Raw genomic sequence first — 11,069 nt, 5'->3', positions numbered from 1 at the left:
CGCACAATTCATTAGCATCCTAACGCACACCCTGTAGATGGCCGTCAAGTCAAATACTGCTTGTGTCACACCATTTAACGATATTTGGGACATTCTCTAGAAGGAGTCGATGGTTAATTCGTGTGATTTTAAAATGATTAATAAACACCTCACAGGTTGGAAGTAGTTAGAAACATTTTTTCGTGCGTATTTTATAAATCGTTTATAGGAACTTTTAGGGAAACGATCCTATGTTTACGTGTTACGTGTCTTTATAAATGAGGTCCCTGGTGTTTTTACTGTCCTTGAAGAAAAGTCAGATGAACTTAACACATGAATAATCACATGATTCTGATGTGAAGTTTACACATGTGGATTTCCACACTTTTTGTAAAAATTTTCACATGTAGTCCCTGTGTTGTTATTTTTTTCACTGTTCATGCTACACGTTTTTCACATGTAGGTCATGAGTTTTTATTTATTTATTCATTTATTTATTTTTATACGTGATATCACATATTATTCACGTGATGTCACGTGTTTACTTGAATTCACGTGCAGTTTCAGGGGAAACCTGGTCTAAACACATGACATGTATGTTATTTTTACATCTAGAGAAGTTACTAGAACATGTTAAAGGTTGATTGTTTTGATCTGGTACTTTTAATGGTTTAAAATGACGAGTTTTGAGGGACTTTGAGGAGAAAACAAGGGCTAAATTAGCTCCAACACTGTACAGCGTTATCTCTCTTTCCCTCACGCACGGCTCTCTCTCTGTCTCCCTCTCTCTCACAAACACACAGATGGAAAACAGAGAGAGAGAGAGAGAGAGAGAGAGAGAGAGAGAGAAAGGGGCGAACTCAGCTCTTCATATCACACACTCGACGAGGGAACTGTTTATCCTGCTGCACCTGAGGAGTCTTTATTTTACCCCAGAAATGCAGGTGAGCGACTCGTTGTTTATTTTTTTCTTTCCTTTGAGAATCAAATGAAATCAAATGACAACATTTAAACTCGTTTCTAATCTATTTACATCCAGTTTTATTGATCCTAATAATGATCAGTCCCTGGTTACGGGCGACTTGTCGCTAAGTGACGTCCTTAACCGACCCTCTGAAGTGTCGCGCGCGGGATTTTTTTTAACGGTCGTTTTTTTTTTAAAAAACAAACAAATAAAAAAAACCCCGCGTGAGCTGCTTCAGTGTGTCCGCGCGAGGGTTGAGCGCGTGCTGCTGTCTTCCAATATGATTCCAGTTTTGTCCCGGGATAACCAGGGAATTCTGACAGGATTCTAGACTGGAATTATCGACCGAATTTATCCTCCTTTGGTCACTATAGCAACAAATTACGGCTAGTCAAATCCGTTGGGTCTCTAACACGAATATTTTCATCATTAATATTCATTAATATATGCTAAACTATTTTTAAGAACTAGTTTAGAACACTGAAATTAAGTAGACTGAGTTTACAGAAAGACTCTACTCAATGCTGGGTAGATTATTGAGAAAAACAGTCCAAATAACACTACTAAAGCTGTAAAGACTATGCTAATACAAGCTTTTAAATGACTTATAGTACATCATATAGGCTAATCTGATTCATTCTTGACTACTTTAGGTTTATTTATTTTGTATTTCATGCACTTCATATACAGTTTAGAATGATATTGTAATGTAATAAGGGATAAAAGTGTTTCCAGACCTGTAATAATCACAACACATGTCAAGATACCTTAGAAAAACACATGCTTTCCAGTCTTACAATGCAATAAAATCTAGCAAGTTTCAAGCTTCCTGTCAGGTTTTAATTCATACACAAAGGGTTCTTCAAGGGTTCTTTATGGTTTTACTGGATAATTATGGGTTCTTCAGAGTTCCCACAGAGGGACAAGCAAAGTATTCTTCAGCTAATTTTGTCCTGGAAATTACCCTGCATTCGAGTTATCGCTGAAGTGAAAAGTCTGAACTTGGAATTGTGTTATTCCAAGTGGAATTATGTTAAAAGAAATAGCTAACTGTAGATCTATGGTAAGTGTTATAGGTTTAACTTAAGTAAAGTTGACTCGTTGAGAAGTATGCAAAGTCATGCAGAGTGTTCTGGTCAGTTCTGGAAGAGAGGGACCAGTTTGTGGACAAATAAGTTATTTTAATCAAAGATTGTATTTCTACCAAGAATTGATGCGTGTGGTCACAGAATATTCGCTGTATTTATACCAACTATACATGTAATCGTTAAAAAAATGTTTTAAAATATGTTGAAGCTTTCTGTAAGAAGACTTTTTAGCATTTGTGGAAGGAGTCTCCAGTGTCAGCACTTCAGGATAGGTGACGTTGCACTTCGTGTTTTCTCTGTGACAAGTCACATTTTTTTGTCTTATTAACTTGCTGATTGGGGAAATGACTGTTTTTTATAGCTGCTATAATGTTTTGTGGGCATTCCACACCAATAAATGTAACTATAATTGGATAAAAAGTACAACATGTCATTTTCTTCATAAATAAAAAGTCTAATTGTTGGCAAGCTGTTGTGGAATCAGGAATAAAACACTTTGGGATGTGTTGTTATTGGAAAATAATCAGCGTTGAGGTGGGAACAGAAACTCTTCATCACATCACCCCGTAGCTGATTATTTTCCTATAACCGCACATCACCAAGTGTTTTATTCCATGTTATCAGGGATAGAGTGTGTATTTGTGTTTACGCAATACAACATAGGAGATTTTGCAGTTTGACTTACGTGTGTCTGTGTGTTTGTGCCAATCAGCTGATGCGTTTTGGACTCGATGTGAAGAGTGAGAGAACGGTGCAGATATTTGATCTCAGCTGTGGATCAGATTCCTGGATTAAACCCCATCTTTGCTTTTCGAGAACAGAGTGCTTTTTCACTGCACTTTTATACATTTCATTGAGGGTTGATTGAATATGAATATTTGATGTGCTGTTCCCATAAGTAAGCTTTGCTCTGTGCGATATAAAAAAATCTCTAGTTTTGGAGTCATAGAACACATAATGTGACGTGCAAAGCTCTGTCAGTGTGAGAGATTTCTGATTTGAATCCCAGAGTGTGAACACTGCTATGATGCTGGTCTAAAAGCTACCAAAAGGAAGACGGCATACGATTATGCAAAACTTACGGGACAGCTACAGAACGCTAGTGGCGATCGTGAAACATAAACGTAAGCATGTTTGTTTGTCATAATGTTTGTGTTTATGTGAGCTGGTTTTCTGCATGAGCAGATTTCTGGATCACGCTGATTGCTGACGTAAGCAGAACGTAGTAATTTTCTTTAATCACAGGTCTATCGTTAGAGGATCTTCATTGTATAATCTGACACAGAGAAAACACGTTATCTTAAAGATTTCAGCCAAGAATTTATTGGTGTCTTGTACAGTGTGATAAATAATAATCTTTAAAGACCACAAAAATCTCACAAATCAGCTTTAGTAATGATATTAAGACATAACGGAGCAGAAGCAATAATACAACTCGACCTGGTGATGCATTTTGATTCATTCTGGAGTAGACTGAAAGATAAGATTGCTCTGCAAAATGGGCAATTTGAAAGTAGAACTCTGATCATTTAACTTTTTTTTTTTTTTTTTTTCTGAAGGTCACATTTAGTTTCTACGTTAGTAGTGGCTTTTGCTACATAACACAGTGTACTTGTAGTTTGATTTGCCATTAGATGGTGACATTCAAGCCGCTGATTATCAAACGGCCTCACAGTCTTTGAGCCAGGGATGTAAACAAGGTCGTGAAATCAAGTATTTTCTCTGCCTGATTATGGAAACCAAATACCATACACAGGGCCACATGGACCGAACCGAGACTGCTGGACGGACGTGATGAATAATTTGGGGTTGATGTAACCCACACTATTGATAAGGAAAAGAGGGAGGAGACAGAGGATGGATGAAATGACGTACATTAATTATGAATAATGGACAAACCCACAGCAGCTCTCGCTTTACATGTACCAGTGTCACAATATTTCTTTTTCCTTTTTCACTGTATCCAAATACATTTCAGAAAGTAGCTGCTCTCACAAAGGCTCATAAAACCCCAGCTTTGCCTGGCTTTAGTGTCTGTAAAGTGGATCAGAAACAATTTAAGCGTTCAATATAAGAACCCCTGGGTAAAAAAAGGGTCTCTCTTTTGGCCACAGTGGACTGACTCTGTATCGCTCTCTTTAATCCCTCGAGCTCACGACTTGAATCCTGATTGAGTTGTGGCATCAAGAGTGACCTCCACGTCATAATAGAAGTGTTATATAGTTAATACCACAACGCCGTTGAGGTCTCCACTCTGATTGGTCAGAAGGTTTAGATTCATTTTATATAAGCTCTGGCTATAAGCTGCAACTCAAAGGATTATATTAATGCACTTGTTCTAATACATTATCATACATTAACATATTACTATAGCAATAATTTACACAGGACACTCCACAAATTGACTGAAAAAATCGTTAACGTGATTAAGTTTTCCATAAGGAGACGTTTCTTTAGCTTGTTATTGAACGAGTCACCAGTGTCAGCGCTTTTTAACAGTCAGAGGTAAAACTGTAACTTTTCCAACAGAGAAGTTTACAAATTTGTAAGAAAAAAAAAATCTTGGTAACTTGACAAGCTGTGTTTTTTTTTTTTTTTTTTGTCTTATTAAATTCGAGAGAGAAAAAGAGAGGCTGGTGAGGGAAAGCCTGTTCAAAACAAGTTATAACTCTTTTCGCAGACAATAAATGCATCAATAAATGGATAAAAAGTACAAGTTTAATGTTTACAATGCTGTTTAATAAATAGCTTGAACAGCAGAAAGTAGATATGAAACAAATATTCATTATAGAGATTTTATATGTTTGACATGCTGGACATTTAGCTATTTATTCAGTTTCAGCTAGTGAATGTGTAATGATGCTGAATGTTTTGCTGTACTGAACACATCTTGCTCGTGTTGCTGATGACTCACTGAAACATCTCCACCATTCTCCATCAGATTTTCATTCCACCTGAGCACAGGAGCCACACCTGATTCCATTTGTTTAATCAAATGATCTAGATCTTCAAACAAATATTTGGTGTGAGTCCTGTCTGTATGGAATGAGAACCCACAGACACACCTGACCCTCTGTGGGATTGAAGAACATACAAAGTACAAAACAGCAGCCATGTGACCTAATGAAACACATGGTTTGGCCATCTCGTCACCTTCCGCTCATTGTTGTCTCTTCACTCCATCGAGCTCTGTTCAGGCTAAACAAAATTTTCATAAATTTTATTATGTTTGGTTTTCCAAAAAAAAAAAAAAAATGCAAAACCGGTTGACCAGAGCAACAATAAAAGATGAAATTATATATGAGGTATAACGTGAGGTATAACGTTTTTTTTTTCTTTTTTTTTTTCACTTGAATGGCTAATCTATGACAAAAATGCGCACAGCATTAGCAATACGACTTTTGATTAGTGAATCACTTAGAGATGACCTGGCGGATAGACACGGATGTCATTTTGGTGAAAGATTTGACTTTTAATTTTTGTTATTCAGTGACACTGAAATACATAAAACACATTATGAAATAAAGGACAATACTAATGCTTGGGATTCAGTATTCTGCACCATGTTTTCTAAAAAATTAAACTTCGTCCTCAGCCACACATTTTCATTTTGGTGCATCACTATACATCATACGTTTAGCTTTGCACGAGACATTGATATCTTTTGCGTGCATATGGTGTATGATGGATGTTTTTCTACGTGTGTTGGTTAAGTGTGAGTGCTGCTGAGTCTTTCTCTCCTAAAGCGACGCAGATGAAAATGTATGTAAAGACCTTGAAAATGGATGGTGTACTAAACGCAGAGTGACTCGTAAGAGAGAAAGTGTGTACAGTTCTGTATCAATGGCCACCATTAGCACTTTTATTGTCTCGCAGTGAGCGCGTTGAGTGTGCCGATCTGTCCGTTGCGTGTGGCAGAAGAGCGACGGAGCCTGTCTTTTCTCGGCTCTAAGCTGTCCCTGTGGACCCGTTAGAGGAGTGTGTGTCCAGGCTGAGAGGAGAGCGAGGAGCGATGTCGAGTCACGGCACTCAGCACACACACTACCTCAGCTACTTGTCACACGCGTTATATAAAGCGATGCAGGCGTTAGTGGATAAAGGCGACAGTGTAGGCGTGTGGACACATGCTCTGTCTCGCACGCATAATCAAGAATATAGACTTGAGAAATAAATGTGTACTATATAGTCACATAGCAGCTGTGTATACACACACACAAGAAATTGCTGTGGTATAAAAGGAATAAAACACTTCAGGATGTGCTGTCAGCTTTGTGGTGTTGCTTTGTGTTAAGTTGCATTATATTCCTTACGTGCAAGTGTGAATGCATTTACATATATATAGCACATATTTTGTGTTTGTGTGTGTGTGTGTGTGTGTATGTACTCTGTCGCTTTGGCCAGATCCATTATGGTAAATACAGTCATCGCTGCTCTTATTGGTCAGTGCACACACACACACACACACACACACACACAGTGTGACAGTAATGAACAGATGCTCTCTCCTAGCAGACCTGCCACCCGTGCCCATGGAGCTGACGTCCACCCACTTACAGATGCATTGCCAAATGTACACAGCAGACCCGAATAGCAACACACACACACACACAGCAACACTACCCTCTGCACCACCGTGCCACCCCCGTAACCAAATGTTGTCATGTAGATCAACTTTAGCAAAATCTGGCGCGACTGGTAAAGACGAGGCAGCTCCAGGGATTAGACGCTGCTTTTCAGAGAGGATTTTACAGGGTTTTGGATCCATGTCAGGAGTCCTGGATGCATGCGCTGGATAACTCTTTGCTGGAAAGCATAAAAACAGGTCTGTGACTTGTTTTTCTGCTTTTGAGTGATGGATCCATCGAGCGCATGCATCCAGGAATCAACGTCCTCATGTGTACTTGTGTCTGGAGAATCACAAGCTCCACACCTGCTTCCGGAAATAGAGCTGTTTGTGTGTGACGGCTCGTGCTGCTACCCGCTGGAGGGATGCAAGTGATTGACAGCCTGTCAGCGGTGCGTGGAACGAGTTGGAATACAGGGTCTTTATCTCAGAGAGAGAGAGAGATGCAAAGAAAAGAGAAAGGGAGACAGAGGAGCGACGGGTTGGCAGAGAGGAACGACGGGTAATTTAAGTACACAAAAGAAAGGAGAGATAAAGTATCATATAGGAGGACAGGAAGATAGATAGATCAGCAAGGACAGGGTCAGTGCAGGTAGCTGGAGGGATGGGGGAGGGAGAGAATGGACAGATAGAGGAGACAAGGATAGAGTGAGGTTAAGTCAAATATGGAGGAGAAAGGAAAATCTGTGTCTCTCTGTCTATCTGTCTCTTTCTCTGTCTATCTGTCTCTTTCACTGTCTCTCTCATCTATCTATCTATGGGTCTGTCGGTCTGTCTGTCTTTCTCAGTCTCTTCCTGACTGTCTGTCTTTCTGTCTATTTCTGTATCCCCACCCCTCTTTTGGTCTCTCTCTCTCTCTCTCTCTCTCTCTGTGTCCCTCTTTCTGTTTGTCTCTCTGTCATTGACTGACTCTCTCTATTTCTATGTCTCTCTCTCTCTCTCTTTCTGTGTGTCTCTCTCTCTGTCTCTTTCTGTTCTCTCTCTCTCTCTTTCTCTCTCTCTCTCTCTCTCTCTCTCTCTCGCTGTCTCTCTGTTCCCTGCTGGGATTTTTACAGTAAGATAAATGAGAGGAGTACAGGTTGGAAGACGGCATGAGCAGCAGGTGTTTGATCTGATTGAGGAATCTCTCCGTCTCTCCACCATCCACGGTGATCCGAGCTAAAAATAGCCGCTGTCAGTGTCTCAGAGTCTCAGTGTGTGTGTGTGTGTGTGTGTGTGTGTATGTGTATGTGTACGTCATGTGAGATTGCCACAGGAACGCCAGGAGGCTTCGCTGGAGCAGCTCCCATTCAGCTCAGGACTTATTAACCAACCTACGCTCCGCTCTCCCTCCCCGCCCTTCCTCACACTCACAATCTCTCTCTCTCAGCTTTATTCTATATTCTTCTCGCCTCTCACACTGAGCACCCTGCTGCTCTCCACATCATTCATCTGTGGAAGGATGGTCTCACACACAATGCCGCTGATGGGGAAGGTGTGACGATTCGATTGCAGCCTGTCTCCCTGTGTGTGTGTGTGTGTGTGTGTGTGTGCTGCATGTGTGTGTGCTGCATGTGTGTGGACCGTTCACAGTGTGTATGATGAGTGTGTGACTGTGATTATCTCATACATGATCTAAACACTGGCAATATTTCAAGATTTGTTCAGATTTTTCCAGTACAGTACAATCCAATACGTTGTCAAAAGTTTGTGCACACCTGACCATCACAAACATACACATGCTTGTTGAAAATCCCATTCCAGATTTAGTCCCCGCTTTGCTGTTATAATAAGCTCCACTCTTCTGCGAAGTCTTTCCACTAGATTTTGGAGCGTGGCTGTGGGGATTTGTGTTCATTCAGCTACAGGAGCATTAGTGAGGTCAGGCGCTGATGTTGGTGAGGAGGTCTGGAGTGCAGTCAGTGTTTCAGTTCATCCTAAAGGTGTTCAGTGGGGTTGAGGTCAGGACTCTGTGCAGGACACTCCAGTTCTTCACCTCCAACCTTAACACACCATGTCTTCATGGAGCTCGCTTTGTGCACAGGGGCATTGTCATGCTGGAACAAGTTTGAGTTCCAGTGAAGGGAAATTGTAAAGCTACAACATACAAAGACTTTATAGACAATTGTGTGCCTCCAACTTTGTGGCAGTTTGGTGAAGAACCACATTTGGGTGTGATGGTCCACAAATTTCTGGCCGTACAGTGTATGTGTAATCCCTTTGTGAAGTGCGTGGGTGGGGCTATTCTATGGTAACACATGTATAAGATCACAAAATGTAATCATATTGCATGTTAGCCATTTAAGAGTCTGTTTAATAAGAAACATTATCTTGATTACTGAACTTGTTTCGCTTTAGTGCCTTTTTGACAGCTCTAAAGTTTAGCATTTGCTCCATTTCACAGCAGCGTTTAAACCACAGATTGTGCCTTACTCAAAACACATTTAGTAGGCAGTGCCGTGCCATTTGCGTGATGGGGTACAGATTTATTCATTTGAAAGTCTCTCTATGTCTCGCTGTTGATTTGAGGTTAATTTCAAGTCTGTTTTGCAGGCTGCGTTTGTGCTTCGCCTCCTGACGTCTAGGACAGAGATGTCAATGAAGCATGATCGTTGGAATATTAGGCCACGCCTACCTATCACTAGTGTTCGAGCTGGACATTTTTGGTACATTTTTATCTTGTTACCTTCGTTCGAAACACGGGTTATTTAAAATAACACTCAAGTTATGTTCCTGGGAACAAAGTACGCCATGTTCACAACCAGTGATGTTTCACATAACTTTTAAAGAGAGTAAGGTTTGTTTCATGCGAGGATATCAGTAACGGTTCAGTGTTGTGTATCGGCCATTGGTTTCATGTTGAAGCTGCTCTACGTCATCATCAGTTGTGAATTAACAGTAGGCCTACCCCAGATTGTGAACAAAGCTGTTCACACTACTACTAATTCATATCGTGTTGTATTGCATCGTAGCATCGTAGTGGTATAGTCAAATATCGAATCGTTTACACTTGCCTGAGGTTTCAATACTATAAGAAGCAATAGCATGAGCAGTGTTCCAGACAGCAGGACAACATGAGTTTTATTCCACTGTAGTTTGATAATTGATGGAACAGTCATGCTCCAAAGATAACATTAAATTCAGTTTGGTCTGATATGGACAGAAATGTCACAGCAGCAATCTATCCTTTTTTTTGGTTAAGGTCGGAAAGACGTTACAACGTGTGCAAAACTGTCAAAGACTGGAACTTGTTTTCCTCTCCCGATCTTTTAGCCGTGGAGTGTTTACTAAGAGCAGAGTGATGGCGCACACCGCAGCGTGTGTCTGATGGCGTTTTAATGGAACAAACCCACTCTAATCTAGTGTACAGATCTCCAGCCGTTTCCCCGCACACACACGCCATGCTGCTGCTACACATGTCTCATTTATTATTCAGCTTCTCCTCACATTTACTCTATTAATGGTCCATAGACAAATCCCGTGTGCTGGTGTACAGAGAAAAAAAAAACCACACTGTTTAGTTACTTATGGACTGCAATTTAAAATACAAACTCTGATCCCTGATATCAGGTATTTTCTGGTGTTTACAGGAAAATATAAAAGGAATCTAAAAGAAAATATAAAACTTCTAGCACAGGTCGGTGATAGAAGTCTATATATACGCGGAAGATTGATATAGATGCTTTGGACATGCAGTTTGAAAAATGCTAAACTGGTAGCTACAAGCTACTTACTCGGTATCTACAGTTAAAGAACCATCAGTTATAAGCAGTTATAAGCATGCATGCTGATTACTTAATTCTTGGTTTGATTCATTAATTTGATGATTGGTCCATTAATACATTGATTGATTCATTGATACACTTATTGATTCATTGCTTCACTGATTGACTCATTGGTTCATTGATTCATTCATTGATTCGTTCATTGATTCATACATTGATTCAATCATTGCGTCATTGATTGATTCATTGATTTGATTATCGCTTCATTGATTCATAGATTGATTCACTGATACAATGGTTGATTAACTGATTGATTGATTGATTAATTAATTCATTAGGTATTCATTAAATAGTTCAAGGATGGTTTCATTGGTTGATTCATTGATTCATTGATTGATTCATTGAGTGATTCATTGACTAATAACTTTTTCCTGACACTCGTTTCAACCTTAATATATCGTTTTCCTTTTCCACTGTTATACTTTGTCCTTGTCTACATCTACATCTGAGCAAAGTATTATAAATGTCACTATTTTTTAGCATACATTCTCAAACCAAGTGGCTCCATTAACCCTGGCTGCGAGTAGAGGAATAACACATTACATTTACATATTTGCAAAAAAAATGCTGAATGCGGGATAATGAACAGGACCTCAACCTCATCTGCATATTCACACCATGTCAGCGTTTATTGTCTTTCCGAAAAAAAG

General features: G+C 39.8%; 1 protein-coding gene across 1 annotated transcript in view; it reads left to right on the top strand.

Moving 5' to 3' along the window:
- The first annotated feature begins 636 nt into the window (after nucleotides 1-636).
- kcnip3a (Kv channel interacting protein 3a, calsenilin) overlaps nucleotides 637-11,069 on the top strand; it is a 57,120-nt gene continuing 46,687 nt past the window's right edge. Inside the window, exon 1 of the mRNA XM_026945816.3 lies at nucleotides 637-923. Coding sequence (XP_026801617.3) covers nucleotides 783-923 — 141 coding nt within the window. The 5' untranslated portion in view covers nucleotides 637-782. The remainder of the gene's footprint in view (nucleotides 924-11,069) is intronic.

This window comes from Pangasianodon hypophthalmus, chromosome 8 (assembly GCF_027358585.1).
Source record: "Pangasianodon hypophthalmus isolate fPanHyp1 chromosome 8, fPanHyp1.pri, whole genome shotgun sequence".
Taxonomy (NCBI): Eukaryota; Metazoa; Chordata; class Actinopteri; order Siluriformes; family Pangasiidae; genus Pangasianodon; species Pangasianodon hypophthalmus.
This window is presented reverse-complemented; position numbering and strand designations above follow the sequence as displayed.